This window comes from Paramisgurnus dabryanus, chromosome 21, assembly GCF_030506205.2.
Source record: "Paramisgurnus dabryanus chromosome 21, PD_genome_1.1, whole genome shotgun sequence".
Classification (NCBI taxonomy): domain Eukaryota; kingdom Metazoa; phylum Chordata; class Actinopteri; order Cypriniformes; family Cobitidae; genus Paramisgurnus; species Paramisgurnus dabryanus.
This window is the reverse complement of record NC_133357.1, coordinates 22,149,511-22,168,379: the sequence shown is the minus strand read 5'-3', so window position 1 is coordinate 22,168,379 and position 18,869 is coordinate 22,149,511. Positions and strand designations below refer to the sequence as shown.

The following is an 18,869-nucleotide window of genomic DNA, read 5'->3' as shown; positions in this document are numbered from 1 at the left end:
GGATTGGAGGTAAACAGCATTAATATGAAAGCTTCAATTAATTTGAGAGGGGCTGTGTATGATGTGCATGTTAACTAGGGGCCCTGAAGGACCCCGCTTTGCTTTGTTTTGCTTGAGTCTGACTACACTGATGATGTCATTACTTCCTTCTGTTCGTTTGAAGTGGCTCGAGGCTGCAAATGAAGCTGATATGTTTTTCAGCACATGAGCGGTTTTGATGTTTTATTTGTTTAGGAGAAGGCTGTTTATGTGTTCTGTTTTTATACAGAATGTATTTTTCGGGCGATACATACTGGATCTAGCAAAACTGAGCTGTCATGTCTTCAGATATTTATATAAACTCACTCGGTTGATAGAAGACTCTGTTTTGCATTCAAGCATTGAACAAGGGCGGTTTTGTGATTTCTCAAAGGGCTCCACAGTGAAAAGTAGATTTAGTGACTGCTTCAAAAACTGCTCTGGCCATCACCCTGTCTCCATGTACAAGCAAAACCAATTGGGAAATTTACTAAGAATCAGATGTGGCTGCTGATAATGTCGTGTATTTGCATGCACCACACGTCTGCGTAGCTTTAGCACATGATTGACTAAGGAATTATGCAAGTCACAAATTATAAAATTGCAAAACATATTCCTATCTCACAAGCCATTTCTGCCTCTGGACTATGTAGCAGACTAGTTTAATCTACCATACTTTACTGGAACTATACAGACTTATCCTCCAGACAGGGAATTTTTTTTTTAAGCTGAAAGTTCACTAGACCTCACTGTGAAACTGGAAATGCCCAATTACTACTTGCATGATCGATAGAAAATGTACACAAACATCTCTTAAATAAAATTCTAGTACTAACATAACATTTTAAGTGCCAGAGGTATAGCACTGACTTCTGTGAATATAATAACCCCAATTTACATAAAAAGGAAATGTTTTGCTTTAAAACGATGACACTAACTTTATTCAGAAGCTGTGTCCCAATTCAGTGGCTGGTTTCTTTAGAGGACGTAGACTTCAAAATGTAATAAATGTAAACATTATTGAACTTTTTATCCAAAAAAACTGCAAGCCTGTTCATTTCATCTTAAAGAGATAGTTCACCCAAAAATGAAAATTCTGTTATCACCCTCATGTTGTTACAAACCTGTATAAATGTCTTTGTTCTGATGAACACAGAGGAAGATATTTGGAGAAATGTTTGTAACCAAACCGGACCCCAGTATTTTTTCCTACTATGGAAGTGACAGTGAAAGTGATGTTACGTCACAAAAGTGCAGACTTGTGGGTAGACGTTGAGTGTTTAGGGTGTCATTTGGCACAGGCCCATAATGTACAATTTGGTTATTCATTATTTATAGCAACTCCTCACTAGTCAAGAAAATTCAAATGAATTGTAAATTCAAGTTAATTCAATTAAAAGAAAGTGTAAGACTTTTTTACAGTGTAGATGTTGATAGACAGCTGTGAAATCTGCAATGTACCTTTAGACACCCACATCACTATTTCAGTACATTTTACACCTGACTGAACAGGTGTGATGTGAGTTAGGGTTTTGTGCCAAAGTATTGCAGTGAACAGGGAAATGCCATTATATTTTAGTGATTTCGTCACTATTGGCTATCAGTCATTGCATCTGCCTTAAGCACATTTTGTCATTTACTCAAAATCGTTTTGTGTGAACTGTTGACATGTTTGTCTTGAACTGCAGGAGCCTGCGCCCTGTTTCTTTCTCCCAAGATCCCATGAATTATGCCATAAATGATGGATTCCTTTAACAGATTGCTCAACAGATGAGTGATTGTGCTCGGAGCTGCGGAGAACCGGTCGCCAAGTGTAGCAAAGCTGCAGGGAGAGTGAAAGGAAAGATGCTCTGTGACAAATGGCACTGTTTGACCGTCAGTTTGCAGGATTTCCCATAATTTTGAGCACTGCTCTAAAACTACTGCTATGAAAAGGCATCGTTTGGTTTCGGTGTTATAGTGTTTATTTTGTACTGTATGTAAACATTCAATACTTGGAGAAATTATTCAAGTTCATATTTTTTTCATTTTAGTTTAAATTGTACTTTTTAAAGGCTGCAGAAAGAGGCTGGCTGAGATCTGCCTGTTTTATGGGCAAGGAATATAATACAATAGCGCACAGATAAGCAAGCCATGGGATTTGCCTAGGGAACAGGCATTAGCCAAAAATATCTATCATTTCCTAAGCTCAGAAATGTACTGTTGTTTTACAATTATGATTTGAGCTGAAACACTTAGATTCCCAGTCTGCACTTGTGTAAGAGCAAAAATGTATTGTTCCAATTTCACTTGAGGACAGGGTCTCAATGAAACAATATTTTGCAGAGATTTTTTAAAAAAATATTTAAAACATTTTCCACAATTTAACCACTAAAGACTAAGATTGTTCTTAGGTTGCATGTACAGCCAAGCGTTTACGCCTGGCAGCCGGCGTTTGTTTTAATTGTTTTCAATTAAAACAAACGCTTTTTAAAAATTTTAGGTTTTGTCCGCGCTGAGTGCCGACACTTGCCGTTTTTTCCACTCTGAGTGCCAAGAGTTGATATTTTTTTTACTTTGGGTGAAATGCTCAGCTCATCAATGTCACTTCTCACACGGCCATCCAATCACAGTAAAGGAGGTGTGAGTTAACGACTGATAAACAAAGCAGAAGTATCATAGCAACCAAATCGCTCAGCTGAAAAAGCTGTCAAGCGCCTACAGTCGGCGTCTGCTTGCCGTTTTCAGTCGCGTTTGAACGACTTTGTGCCCCCCCCTATAATACACTTAAAAATACCTGGGTTGTTTTAACCCAACTGCTGGGTTATTATAACTTATGGTAAGGTAACTTACTGGTTTGTTATTACCCAATGCTGGGTTGTTTTAACCAAACTGCTGGGTTGTTATAATAACCTATGGTTGGGTAACATGGTGGGTTGTTTTAACCCAATTACTGTGTTATTATAATACCCATTGTTGGGTAACATGCTGGGTTGTTATTACCCAATTCTGGGTTGTTTTAACCCAACTACTGGGTTATTCTAATAACTTATGGTTGGGTAACATGCTAGCTTGTTATAAACCAATTCTGGGTTGTTTTAAGCCAACTACTGGGTTATTATAATAACTTATGGTCAGGTAACATGCTTGGTTTTTATTACCCAATGCTGGGTTGTTTTAACCCAAGTGCTGGTTTATTATAATAACTTGTGGTTAGGTAACATGCTTGGTTTTTTTACCCAATTCTGTGTTGTTTTAACCCAACTGCTGGGTTATTATAATGTCTTAATATATTGGTAACATGCTGGGTTGTTATTATGCTGGGTTGTTTAATTATTATAATAACAATATTTGGGTAACACGCTGGATTGTTATTAAACAATTCTAGGTTGTTTTAACCCAACTAATAGGTTATTATAATAACTTATAGTTTGGTAACAAGATGGGTTGTTCTTACCCAATTCTGGGTTGTTTTAACCCAACTGCTGGGTTATTATAATAGCCCATGGTTGGGAAATATCATGCTGGGTTGTTTTATCCAATGCCAGGTTGTTTTAATCCAACTCCTGGTTTATTGTAACCTATGGTTGGGTAACATGCTGGGTTGTTTCGACCAAACTGCTGGGTTCTTATAATAACCCATGGTTGGATAAAATGCTGGGTTGTTTTAACCCAACTACTGTGTTATTATAATACCCATGGTTGGGTAACATGCTGAGTTGTTATTAACCAATTGGGTTGGTTAAACCAAATTGGTTGGGTTGGTTGTTTTAAACCAACTACTAGGTTATTACAATAACGTATGGTTGGGTAACATCCTGGCTTGTTATTCCCGATTCTGGTTTGTTTTAACCGAACTACTGGGTTATTATAATCATTTATGGTTAGGTAACATGCTTGGTTGTTGTCATCCAATGCTGGGTTGTTTTAACCCAACTGCTGGGTTATTATAATACCTTAATATTTTGGTAGCATGCTGGGTTGTTATCACCAAATGCTGGGTTGTTTAAACCAAACTGCTGGATTATTATAACCCATGGTTGGGTAACATGCTGTTATTACCTAATTCTATGTTGGTTTAACCCAACTACTAGGTTATTATAATATGGTTTGGTACAACCTGATCTCACGAATTTCCGTGGCATAGTCACGGAATTTTTGCTCATTTTTCCGTGGCATTCTCACGGATCTCCGCATATTTCCGTGGCCCTGTCACAAACTTTCTTTTCCGTGGCATTCTCACGGATTGGTTACTCAACTGTTTTGTCCTATTTTCTTACCATTGTCGCTTCGGTTTAGGGTTAGATTTACATAAAATGACATCCCTACCCAAACCCAACTCTAACCCCAACACCAGGCGACAACTGATTAAAGTTTAGAAAATATAAAAGAATACATAGTATAAAATAGTATAAACCAATAGTTAAAGTGACATACTAACGCAAACACCAAATCTAACCCTAAACCGAAGCAACAATTGGTTTGAAAATAGTAAAAAGCAGTTGAGTAACCAATCCGTGAGAATGCCACGGAAAATATGCAGAGATCCGTGAGAATGCCACGGAAAAATGAGCAAAAAATTCCGTGACTATCCCACGAGACCCGACACAATACGTCATCACGTCAAGAGGTCACAGAGGACGAACGCAAAACTCCGCCCCAGTGTTTACAAATGTGGTGAAAGAGGACCGTTCCTACGTTGTTGTATGTCAACTGATACTAATTAATGTCTTTGTGTCAGTTTATTATTTAAAATGGTCCGCAAATGTGCGTTTAATATATGTAACACGTGACCTCCCTACGTCACTACGCATTTACGTTAGGTCGCGCTGGACCGGACCTAAACGAAAAGTTGTGGTTTAAAAGTGTATATTTGTTATTTTTCTTGTCAAAAATGACAATCGTTTTGCTAGACAAGACCCTTATGCCTCGTTTAGGATCGTTTATAGTCCTTTGAAACTCTGTTGAAAAAAACTGTTAAGTGTTGAATTAAGTGTTAATTGTTGGTGTCTATTAAAGTCCATTAAAATGAGAAAAATCCTGCAATGTTTTCCTCAAAAAACATAATTTCATCTCGACTGAACAAAGAAAGACATCAACATTTTGGATGACATTGTGGTGAGTAAATTATCTGGATTTTTCTTTTAAGAAAATGGAATATTCCTTTAAGAAACATTCAAATATAAATCTGCGTCTTTAAAACCAAATGCTGTGTCCTTTTTTGTTCTGTGTCACATCATTTTTGTCTACAAGAATTGATTTTAAAGCAAAAAAATGTAACACAATAAGTACACAATTTAAAAATGTTGTATTTATGCACAATTGTAATAGCAAAGCTTAACTTAGGTAAGATCTTGTTTATCTTTTGTTAATTCAGCTTTGGAAATCACAAAGAATGACATTCCCATTGTCTACCTTAACAATAAGTACAAAGCTTGTCATCAACGATAACAGAAGTCAATAATACATTTAGGTACATTCTACAGAGTATGCCTCAGGATTATCTGCTTGTCCTTGAAAGTAATGATGCATCAAATGCGACTGCTTATAATTATTCCTCCCATCTTCTGGCTTTAGTCATAACTGTTCATAGCACGAAAAATGTTTCTCTTTCAATTTGTGTTGATTGTTAGCTTTGGTGTTTTGTTAGCGCCATGTTACTAAAAGAAAGGTTTGCCTCTTTTTCTCTGTCACTGGTTACATCAGGATCACTTCTCAATATGTCCATATGGCCTGGGCTGATGCCAGCACACGACTGCGCCCATAGCGTGCAGCATGGCAGAACTGGCAAATCAAAGGCTGCAGTCTTGTTCCATAATGTCAGTACTCAATTTTACTTGATAATCTCTGAGAAATTACGTGAGGAAATTTTAGCATTTGTTATTTATGTCAGAATCCTGGATACATCTGTGCAAACACACATTGACAAACATGCACGCTACATAACTGCTGTTCTTGAAATATGAGTCATCTTCTAATGGCATCAATAATCCATTCAGACTGTTACTGATCAAACTTGCCTCCTGTCATTGACAATAAACAAATAAATAAGTATGTGTACAAACATAATTTTGACTGTGGATCAATTTAAAATCTCAGCACTTTAGTGTACCGTATTTACAGTGCACTGCATGTTTGAAGTGACTCAATTTCGACCCACAAATGTGTAACGCCGGTTTTACACCACAAGCGTATGCATCTATAAATCTAAATCTTATACTGTTGAAAGGAAACACAATCGATTGCAATATGTGTCAATCAAAAGGTGAAATCTTTTATTTAATTGTAAACTTCAAAGAAACAGATTTAATAATGTGTCATGGGCTTTTTATGCGCATAATTGTGTATTGTGTCTATATCTGTCATAACACGGACCAGAACAGCAGAAAACATTTATATAAATTACAGTGACAGTCAGAATTCGTCTCAAATAGGTTTTGCTCATAAATGCATGTAAAATAAAGTAATGTGAACTTGAGATTGTTCTGCTCATGGATACACTTCTCAAACAAACAAACAAACCTCTGAGATTTATTCTTTTAATGTACACCACTAACCAGGAAGACTTCGAATTGAGTCTTTCCTCATTGCAGTGTTCATGGTAGCGAAAACCTTATGATTTCGTCACGTATGACCTTCCAGAAATAGGCAGGTAAATGCAATTTAAAGCGATGCTTGTTTGTTGTGTTTGAAGAGTAATGTGTAAAATGATAAAACAGGCCAATAAAATGCATCACAGTGCATTCATTTCATGAAATAACATGCATGAGATTTGTTTCTCTAAAGTCATTTGTTTTACCCCTGATCATTATACATGAATGACTATTCTAGTCAATACACACCTGCACGCTGGGACAGATAATACGTGATCTGACATGGTGTGAATCTGCTTGTGTCCTAAAGAAGCTTTTCAGTCTTGATTTTACTTCTCAAGGGGCATTAAAAGAATTCGAATTGCATATGTTTGTTAACCTACAACATTTTTATTTACAAAATTTCACTCTTAATTTTAATAAAGGTTGTGGACAATATGGCTGAGATTCTAGAGCAGATTATTTAGCAAATACTTCATCATTGAATCCCTTTAAACCTATTAGCACTATGAGATATTTTAACACTTCATTACACTTTAGGGTAGATTTTATCATCTTTTGGATCACATAATCATACTTGTCTAATTCACATTACTGTGGGCAATATCATCTCTATTTTGCTGTCTTTTTGGAAATAACACACTTTTAATTTAACTCTCTGGGCCCCCAGAATCTGGGGTCCAGAAACTTTGCGCTGCGTTTTGAAGTGTTCTCCTCATCATAGCAGAATCAACTTAAAGGATAGTTCGGCCAAAAATGATATTAAACCCATGATTTACTCACCCCCAAACCGAGATGCATATGTCCATCGTTTTTCAGACAAACACATTTTCAGATATTTTAGAAAATGTTTTAGATCTTTCTGTTAATTAAATTTGAAGTTACGGGGTCCACGTCCTTCAAGTCCAAAAAATGTGCATCCATCCTTCACAAAAATAATGATAAACAAAGGTCTTCTGAGGGTAATCCGCGCTGTGTTGTTGTAGAAATGAAAATGTATAAAGTTGTTAAAGTAGTAGGCCTTTGTTTATCATCCTGGAGCCGTTTGGATTTATTTTGTGAAGGATGGATGCACATTTTTTGGACTTGAAGGACGTGGACCCCGTAACTTCACATTTAATTAACAGAAAGATCTAAAACATTTTCTAAAATATCAGAAAATGTGTTTGTCTGAAAAACGATGGACATATGCATCTCGGACAGCTTAGGGGTGAGTAAATCATGGGTTTAATATCATTTTTGGCCGAACTATCCTTTTAAAATACTCCATCATTAATAATCATATACTTACGTGTTATACATCATTTTAAACTGTAAAGGGTCTACTTTTATTTGTGTACATTCACAATAACAACAAATGTATGTGTTTTTGTCAAATAAAGAAAAAAAACAGGGTGCGCATTCAGACATCTCTGTCTTCGCCAGCTGTCTCTCAAAACACGTTACAAATATCTATGGTAACTCTGCGAATACTCATCACACAATCATGATACACATATCCAAAGAAAGCCTGCAATGTCTACTTTAAAAAAAACTAATTGTAATCAAAAACAAATATTGCCTGTTTATAAAATCTGTATTGAAGTAAAGAGAGAACCGTTTTTCCTGGCTGACCTCATTATCTGTAATGAGGTCACGCCCACAGGCGGTACCCGCTATTCACTTGGTAACTTGAACGAATAGTTCAAACTTTTGACAAAACATACAGTTTTATCAGATTTAAAGACTTTACTGCGTGTTTGGATGATTAACAATTATTATTCTCCTATTAAAGCTTTTACCAATCTGGATTGTTTTTATGCAACCATGTATTATAATAACCCAGCAGTTGGGTTAAAACAACCCAGTACTGGGTAAATTTGATCCCAGCAGTGTACATCCAAAATTATGAAATTGATGCACAAACTTAGAACAGAATACATTTAAAAGCAAGGTTAACAAGCATATAATAATTCATAAACTGAGAAAGTTTATGAATTATTATATTGCTGTTTTATGCAATAAAAACAGAAAAAATCTAATAAAAAACAATGAATCAAACTGCAAATAAAGAAAGCTACCAAACAACACTAAAACAGTCAATGACTCACTTCTGCTATATAATAAGTCTGAATTCACAGTACAATAAATCTCTTATTTGCATCTGCACACTTATGTTTATGATAAACTCATTGCACACTTTATCTAAATTCTTTAATTGCACTGAAAACACCACTGATTGGCCATTACGTTCATCCCCTTAACATGTGATTGGCTGTAATGCTCAATTCTGTATAAAGAATGCATAAAAAGGGCTGTCAATCGATTAAAATGATTGTCATGGGTTAACTCGTGATTAATCGCACATTTTTATCAGTTCTATATTCACCTTGATTTAACACTTTTTAAGTTTTTAATACTCTAATCAACATGGGCATGGACAAATATGGAGGCTTTATGCGAATGTATGTTTATTATTAGTTAAAGAATCAGCAAAAATTATTTTGAAAAAAATCTGATTTTTCCATGCATGAATGAGGCCTGAAACCGGTCTAAGAATATCAGAATCCATTCAATTGCTCCACGCGTGGCCATCGTGCTTTCACATCGGCTGCGTTTGCAGCGCAAACTGTGCACTTTAATAACCGAACTGTATTTTATAAAGGCAGAGGCGATTCTAGGGTCTATGGGGGCCCCAAGCAGAAAATTCCCTGTGTGCAAGAAGTGTGCAATACTTCTATACAATATCCTTTGCCTACGCCACTATTCTACAGTGCAATAGTTACTGCGAAAGATACATATAATCCTCATCATACCTATCATTATTAACATGTTTGGATGCATAAATGGCATAACATGTTTGGAAATAATGACAGCAGAGAAATATTTTCTACATTATACAATGATAGCAATGATTAATAACTTATTTTTACAAGAATATTTTAAGAAACCAGTCATTTTATGACTGCTACTAAATAATCTCAGTTCTAGTTACTGCTAACTGTTATGTGAGTTAGTGTCCTAGACCTAGAGTTAAATATTAGTAAGCTAAATATTAATTTCATATCTGAAAATACAGAACAGTACACACATCCAAAAATACACACATACATCTGTTGATTTTCTCAGCAACAATGCAATTCTACAGACTTGACAAAAGGTTTTCCTGAGATTTGTTTGATAATGTTTAAGACCTGACAGGGTGAGGATGTAGTTTGTCTTACCTCCCTTAATGAACTCGTCATCTCTCATTTCTTCTTCCCTTTCCCTGCTTTGCACAAAACATTTCTGATGTATTTCTACAGAAGCCAATAATGATCGAGTCAAAATAAGATTAGCATTGTTATTTAGAAACTTCCTTTAGTCTCGTCATGTTTTCATAAGCTAACTCACTCACTCGTCTTTTGAATGCGGTTGTGCGCGAATGAACGCAAAGACGCGCGCGGACATGAATACGTGCGTGCACGCGTCATTGCGACTGCTTTGTCGCTTTTACAAGCGTAAATTGGGTAACTACATTGCATATAGATCCGTTTTTGCCGCGATTGTCTTTGTAAATGATTGCACTAGTTAACTGTTAAAATTTAAACTTGATATTTACACCAGAAGATTTACACTTGGGCATGTGCCTGACTGGTGTGGACCGGGCACATTAAACCACATGTGGGTACAGAGGGCTGCTCACTTTAGAGCCTTTTATAAATTGTTTTCAATCACTTGAGTGTTATCATTTGCAAGCCTTTGAAACACGTGCAAATGATTTAAATTTCCGTATTAATCTGGCAATCACATGCGAGCCAAACAGTGGGTTGTAATCCATACGGATCAACTGCGACATCACGACTGAACGATACAACGTCACCCATTCGCTACGTTCATTTTCAAAACTGGCAAGTTATCTACCTGGGTTGGATTTTGACTGGGCTAAGCCAATGTCAATCAACATTCCATCCAATCGGAATTTTGATATGCAGTCATGTTGTTCATCTACCGGGTGTAGCTGGCCATCCGAGAAACAAACTCGGGGGCCCTCTAGTGGCTCGGGGCTCCAAGCAGTTGCCTGCCTTGCCTGTTGACAAGGTGCGCCTCTGTATAAAGGTTCAGTGTTTTGTGGGTTATTGTTGTTTATTGCCTTCATGTTTTAAGTAGCTTGTAACACCAGCACTACAGGGCAGACGATTGAAGTAGTTTTGCTAAATGGCATGTAATGATCAAGTTGACTTTGATTTGCCGGTTTTCATGTTTGTCCAACAATTTTCCTTATTGAGTGGAAGGTTCTTGGCTAGACAAGTGTTTTGACAGAAATGTTATTCTATAAGATGATGATGCAAACTAGTTGGCAAAAGCAGCATTACTGTTTCTTATATACAACCTCACTGACTCATTCAATGCCATACATTTTCTTTAGCAATCACGGCCTTTTCAGCAAATTGAAAGCATTTTTCCTCCAAACAATGGTGGTGTAATATGTTTAATGTGCAGCCTTTATAATGATGTGGGTTTAGCAATGGTATAGTGGTGCCTGACGTAGTATTTAATCTTAATTTATGATCCCATTTTTTTAAGCGACCCAACTATGGTTGAATGCCCTGTGTTATGCAGTGACATGTAAGACTAGTCTTGCATATTTAGTTTACTTCAAAATTGGCCAGTGTTGTCACTTAACCTTTGGTGCTTGACTTTTTAGCGTAATGATCATTATGAAATTAATATTATTAATGCTTAGAATTTAGAAGTGGGTATACTCCATGACATCTAATAAAGAAGTGGTTATACTCCGCATACCTGCATTTTCAGATACATTTTTGAACTGAGGTATTTTAAGATCTCCCACAGCTACAGGAAATCAATTTTTCAGTTTTCTCAGGTGTTTGATCTCAAAAGAGGTTAACTATATTGCAAACTACATCATATCCGACTCCAGCAGAACATTCAATTTGAGAAAGAAATGAGAGGGTAGGCCAGATGTGCTATAATTCATCTTGCACTTCTTTCAAGAGCCTCTTAAGTATTTTTCTTGGATTATTATTATTATAAATGATTACATTTATTGCATTATGCATTTGACCAGATGCTTTTATTTAAATCAACTTACAGTGCATTTAGTATACACTTTATCACTTGTGTGTTTTTTTTTACTCTATCATTTAAACAATCCAAAAAGGAACGGTAGCACTCATAAAGTATATACACACTCTGTTATCATCTTAAGTGCTTGGTTATTAGTCTTTTTAATCTTCCTAAATATGTTTAAAGTAGCACAAATTGTCCTACGTTTGGTTTAAAACCCAAAGGCATTAAATCCCAATAAAGGCATCTGGATTTTGAGTGTAAATCTTGGCTTTTCTCAGCATCACAGTTACTAATGCCACTTTATCCATCATCTGTTTATTATCTCACTTAATAGTCTGTGATTATTTGGTTGCAATTTTAAAATAATTTTATATTATATAGATATATAGATTATAGATAGATAGATAGATAGATAGATAGATAGATAGATAGATAGATAGATAGATAGATAGATAGATAGATAGATAGATAGATAGTCATGTTCAAGAAACCAATTTGAAATGATTCAAGCTTTGGTGCATTATTCTGCTTGAAGTAGCCATCAGAGGATGGGTACATGGTGGTCATAAAGGGATGGACATGGTCAGAAACAATGCTCAGGTAGGCCGTGGCATTTAAACGATGCCCAATTGGCACTAAGGGGCCTAAAGTGTGCCAAGAAAACATCCCCCACACCATAACACCAGCACCACCAGCCTGCACAATGGTGACAAGGCAATAAGGCATGATGGATCCATGTTCTCATTCTGTTTACGCCAAATTCTGACTCCACCATCTGAATGTCTCAACAGAAATCGAGACTCATCAGACCAGGCAACATTTTTACAGTCTTTAACTGTCCAATTTCGGTGAGCTCATGCAAATTGTAGCCTCTTTTTCCTATTTGTAGTGGAGATGAGTGGTACCCGGTGGGGTCTTCTGCTGTTGTAGCCCATCCACCTCAAGGTTATGCGTGTTGTGGCTTCACAAATGCTTTGATGCATACCTCAGTTATAACGAGTCAAAGTTGCTCTTCTATCAGCTTGAATCAGTCGGCCCATTCTCCTCTCTTCTGTCTAAGACCACGTAAAAATCATCTGGATTATTTTACGTCATTTGCACAGTGTATTTTCCATTGTGATGGGATGTATTTACATAGACCGACAGACAGACAGACTTGGATGAAATTATAATGAAATGCTATTAAAATGCTATTAAAATGTTCAGTTGTGTGTTTCCCCTCAGAGAGAGCATGTTTACTTCCATTTTAATGGGTTGCTTTGTGTTTTTCACTGTTTTGTTTGGAAGTTTTCTTGGGAGGATGGCCATAATGTTGTTTTTAAGGCTGTTCATGCTGTGGCTACATTAAAGTGAAAACTGTTTGCTAAACTGTAAAGCAGGGTTGACTAAGCCCTTTAAAGAAAGGATAGCTTTGCTTCCTAAGCCATTCGTTTATGAACCTTTAGTGTATTTAATGTTTAAAGTTCAACCTGTACAATCTTTGCTGAGCAGCGTGCAAACGTGTTCAAAAGCCTCAAAGTAATGGACAAATCCATCCATATATATTTGTTAATTTCTGTTATAAAAACATACAAAAAAAAAATTAATTGGATGAGTTTTCATCATCGTTGTTGGCTGTTTAACCAGTATTTTAAATTACACTTTTTTGCTTAAGCATTGAATCATTTTGTGTGCATTGATTGACTGTGGTTGTTAATGACCAGACTCCTTCATCTATTGTGAGCTATAACATGAATTTATTTCTCTGCTCTATAAGCTGACCTTCTTATCTCAGTAAAAGACTTTATCAATATATTGATCTAAGGACATTAACTGAAACAGCACAAGCTAGAAAAGCAATGAACTGTTACTATTCTGAATCTTTATATCTACAGTACTTGCTATTTCATAAAAATAATGTCATTTTTTGTTTAAAATTGTTACACTGATGTTTTATCACAGTAGTTTTAAAATGCTCCTGTATAGCTTATTGCATAGCAGCACAAAAGGTCATGGGTTTGAACCCAGGGTGCACATACTGATAAACATTTATACTTTGTAATGCACTGTAAGTCGCTTTGGATAAAGCCAAATGCTTAAATTTAAAATCTTAATTATTTCTTTTTAACCTACACATTGATACTTCACCTCATTTTTTCTCATTGTCAAAGCTGTGGTTTAATGTGCTACAACAGACTGAGCCGTGGTGCTCGCAGGGGCAATGTGAGTTCATATCTGTGATGTTTTTGCAATTTCTTGTCCTCTGTTTTCTGAGGAAAAAGATCAAAAGCCTGAAACCTTTGGTTCTCTATGGTTCAAAGACAATAATCAAAGGGTTAAGTCCTTCAATGCAGTGAACACTTCTGCAGAGCTTCAGTTCAAACCGGTTAATTGGTAGAAGAGAAAAGTCAGCGACTGGAGGTAAATGTATAGATTGGCCACTAGAGAATTTAATGGTCTGACTCTTTGCTTTCTGGCTGAATTATGTGCACACTTCCTTTAAGAGTAAATGGTGAAAATTAGCAAATGGACAAATGGGAGGTTTGTTTGTATGAACCGCAGTGTTTATATGTGGTGATATTTGGAGATTTTCTATGAGGGAGATTTTTGGGGCTTTTAGTAGCACAGCGTGGTGCAAGTGAATGAGATGGAAATGAAGTCGATTAGCATATTCACAGTGGTATCAAATCGTCAAGCTGTGACACCTCAACTCCATTAAACACAGAAAAGTTTATATGCTAAAAAAAGCATTGCACTTTAGTGAGGTTTAAGAATGTAGCTTTTTTTAGTTTCACACATACCTGCACACCTCAGCTTCTCCAATCTGTCAGTTATTTTATGGCTGTATGTTTTCACTGAGAAATAGTAAAGCGTAAGCCATAAATTAATTCAATTTATAAGATACTGTTTACAGTAGAATTAAACAGAGCATTAGTTTGTTACTTTACTTTTACTGTATTCATCATACCTTATTGATTCATTCCTTTGAAATTAACATTAACTTCTTGGGCCCTATTTTTATGATCTAAGCACGATAAATGTTAAAAATTGCATTGTTTTCATTAAATTAGAAAATTTTCTTTTTTGTATTAAAACTTTAATGCTGCGTTCAGACCAGCCATGGTAGAGGCGTGAAGCGCAAGTGATTTCAATGTTAAGTCAATGTGAAGACGCGTTGACGCGTGTCTGGAGGCCTCGCGGCGCCAATGAGATGTTTAGGGCAGTGCGGTAGACACGATTCCGCCTCTTTCGCGCGCCTAGTTTGCGTGAATGGCGCGAATTGAGCATTGCCGCGGGAGACACGTGAGTTTAAACATTTGAACTTTGGCGGAATAGCGTGCCGTGTTAAAGGTTCTAAGCAAATCTGCGAGACGTTAGTTTTTGTTGACGTTTGAATTGTTTTCAAACAGACGGAGCGTAGCTAACTCCTCTCCCTCCCTTCCGTGCTTTCATGAACGCGCCCAACCCCCACCCCCAAATCCTTCTTGTCGTTTATTGGCTGGAACACTTTGTTATGGTTTCTGTTTGTAGGTTTGGCAAAAGGTTTTTTTACAGTTTGATCAGCGAACAGGCAGCAAGCAGATAGTGAGGAGATGTTTGCTGTATGTAACAACAAAGCCCCTCCCATGATGTAATTTCTGCGTAAATGTCTCGATGACTAGAATTTCATGTGCGGCTTTCATGCGCGAATGAAGCGAGTAAACTCAAAATGTTCAAGCGGCAAAATAGATGCAGTAGACGCGAATTTGAAGCCTCATACTCAGCTGGTGTGAACCCACGGTAAAAGTCGTTTTCTTTCAGTCATGAAAGTAAAATTTGCAGGCTTTTAATTGCTGTAAATGGATAGCCTTCATGATCAGTGTAATCTCAAAAAATTATTTACAAATATGCAAGAATAGGGTTGTACTCTAAAAATACTTTATTTGTAACAAACAAGAGATAAAGAATTAACAAACATGTGGAGAGCAGCTTCAGCACTCGGACAGCGCCGTGAGTGCTTTAAAAAACAATACTTAATATTGTTAATTAATAAAAAAAAAATATCTACAGGTTCAAAGTCATCATATACAATAAATTCATGAGGTAGAATAAAAAAAAAATAGGTGCAATATTTGCATTAAAAGCAAAACATTTAATTACTTACCAGGCTACAGGTGAAGCAGCTCTTTACACCTTCTAACGTCTCGTAATCTGTCCTTATTTATGTCCAAGAGACTTACATTTGATTCCTTTAATTCCCGCTTATACAGTAGGTGTATGTTGATAACGCTCACTAAATAACAAAAACAACATTGCGCCATTTAGTTGCCTCAAAAAAGCAACATGCCAACAATGCGCCTGAACACACCTTACTTTCAGACCAAAACGCCCATGGGCGCAAAATTGGGTGCAAATGCATTTGCTATTTAAACAACGTGGCGCCAAATGCTGAAAATGATAATTGTGCCGTGTTTAAACTAGCAAAAGACATTTGTGTTACGCATTGCACTGCATTGCGCCGGGTGTATGATAGAGCCTATTTTATTCATTTTTGAGCCATTCTGTATAAATGAGTCGTAATGCACACGGTCTAATTGTTGAGCTACAGGCAAAATAAGTACATTAACCCCTCGTCTAGTGATCCCAATGCTTTAAATAGTCATTAAACATCTAAAATGCTAAACCTATTCAAAGATGCGGTGTCTGACATGTTGGTATCGGTTTTAAAACATGCAGGAATTAGAAAAGAAAGTGCAGGACTTACTTGATGTTAAATAAGTTATTAAAAGAGATAAAGTTTGGCACCTGATTAATGTTAAGAGTTATTAAGAGCGACAAGACTGACAGATCCAAATCATGTACAGACGTGCAACCCCAATACACACAGAATTCAGTTTTAAAAATATCTGTTTTGACAAGAGTACACCCAGATATAATCTGTTATGTCTTAAGTGAATGTTGGTTAACTGTTGGGAAATCATATCTGATGTGTAACATTATATTAGAACCTTGCATTACAGTAGATCTAAAAGCTGTCTGTCTCAATGTCAATCAACCAATAAAAGAAAGAAAAAAGTTGTAAAAACAAATATTTTAGTTTACCAGATATGAATGCGTGATTTTGTTTTAAACCTTCAGAATGCTTTTTCTCAGAATTCTAGGGATGCAGCGATTATAGATTTTGATGGTACGGTTATAGTCTGATAAATAATCACGGTTGTACGGTTATTACGGTTATTAAGGATTCATTTATTTCACAACATTAATGTATAAAATCACATGAATAAATTTTTAATCAATTGCTACATTTTTCTGTATTTTCAGTTTGTGTATTTTTTCTACAATTCTTGGACAAATGATAATAATAATAACTTAGCTGGCTTTGACTTAAACAGTATAGGTGCCTTTAAAACCTGTAGGCTATTCATTTTAATGATCTTTTGAATAAATGTAATTTTACATTTGGACTGAATAAAGTTATATTATTTTGGTTTGTTTGAAGTATTGAAGTAAAATATATGAAGTAAAAATGATAAGAGCCTCTCAAAACGAATAATAACACAGGGTCATCCTGGGCCAGGTACTGCCAGTCATTTTGACAGGTGTAGCTTAATATTACACAAAAATCAAATATAAATATTAGGGGTGGCAAGATTAACGTGTTAACTCATGCTATTCATTAATTAATCATTAACGCGTTAAAATAATTCAACGTAATGAAATGCAGTCAGACCACCAGGAGCCCCGCCCGGGTTTGATCCGCGAGCAGGAGGTTTTTAATGCTGTACAGAGTAGACCGATTGAAGTGTGGCTCTTTCATGTACGGATGCAGGTGCGCGCGCACACACACACCCACCCACACACACACATACACACACACACACTCACACACAAACCAGATGCACGAACAACCAAGAGGCGCGTCACGCGCACATATTCTTTTGAATGCGGAGCTTTGTCATACAATGCACAAACCAGATGCACGAAAAACCAAGAGACGCGTCACGCGCACATACTCTTTTGAACGCGGAGCTTTGTCATACAATGCATCATGACGCATGCGCCTCTTGGTGCTTCGTGGATCTGGTTTGTGCGTGCGTGCGTGAAACAAAAACACGCGGTGTTGCGAAGGCTTTACGGTTACTTAACCGTGACGTTTTAAAGCGCGGTTAATAGTGAAACCGGTTAATCGCTGCATCCCTAGAATTGACTTTGCTGACTCTATCAACTTCAAACACTGTCATTTTTTTGTCAGATTTCAACAAATCATGCATCGTTTAGATTTTTTTTTTAATAGAGAATGTCAAAATATAAATAACTAATTCTTGAAGATTTCTGGCTTAATTTTCACTGTTTATGCTTCTCATCAACTTTAATTTAATCTTTCTAGGACTATCAGTGAGTACTATGTCAGAAAGAGGTTCAGCCACGAAGAACACAGCAGAGGAAGACAGACGGGGCCATTCGGTAAGTTCTTTATCTATAATTTATTAACTCATGAAATATTATTATAATGTTAGACTACAGTATGTAATGGCACGTTGCATATTAATAAATTGATTCAAAGTGACCAGATTCAGATCAGATTGTTTTTGCATCTCCTCTGGAAAGCTGATTTTTTTTAGTATAGAAACTGCTGTACTATACTCTGTATTCAGGATCACGATTCAAAGATGTCGGACGAACACAGAGACACGGATGATTCCTCAGAGAAAACCCCAAGTAGGATGTCCAGATCCCCGCAGAAATCCTCCAAAAGACCAAAGACAGTACCTGTGAAAGTCACACTGTTGGATGGATCTGCCTATGAGACCGGGGTGGAGGTATGACAGTAGACTGTGTGCGCTAAAAACTAATTTGTGTTGTTTTAAAGTAACATGGTGCTAAATCTCTAGGGCTCTAAGCTATTCCACATACAGCACTGTTCTCCAGTAGTGCAGTATTCCTGTATCAAGTGAACCGCACACGTGCTGGTTGCTCAAATGGTTAGATTAGGTGTGACAAGAGAAAGTATTTTAAATGTAACCATTACGAAGTGTAAATATTGAATTCTAACAAGTTGACTAGTTTAAAGGACAAGTTCGAGATTTGAGGTGAAAAACAAACACCCAAAAATTCTCGGGGCAGCCGCATATGTCGAAATTTCAGTCAAAACCTTTCTATTTCATCATAAACAATCTGAAAACAGGGCTTTAAGTGTAAAATACCGAACTTGTCCTTTAACTTAATTTATTTAACAGATTTAATTTTAAAGGGGCCATGAAATGA

The 18,869-nt window shown here is 36.5% G+C and overlaps 1 protein-coding gene across 11 annotated transcripts in view; it reads left to right on the top strand.

Moving 5' to 3' along the window:
• The window catches only part of LOC135775778 (band 4.1-like protein 1), an 80,559-nt gene that overhangs the window by 15,595 nt on the left and 46,095 nt on the right, over positions 1–18,869 (top strand). For 10 of the 11 annotated variants that reach the window (XR_012335647.1, XR_010543939.2, XM_065286257.2 and 7 more), the window contains exons 2-3: positions 17,992–18,068; positions 18,260–18,424. Coding sequence is in view for 9 of the 11 variants with exons in the window: in XM_065286257.2 (XP_065142329.1) it covers positions 18,009–18,068; positions 18,260–18,424 (225 nt within the window). In the remaining 2 variants the exon portion in view is untranslated. Of the gene's footprint in view, positions 1–5,721; positions 5,817–17,991; positions 18,069–18,259; positions 18,425–18,869 lie in introns of those variants that run through there. The other variant, XM_065286255.2, reaches the window with a different exon arrangement.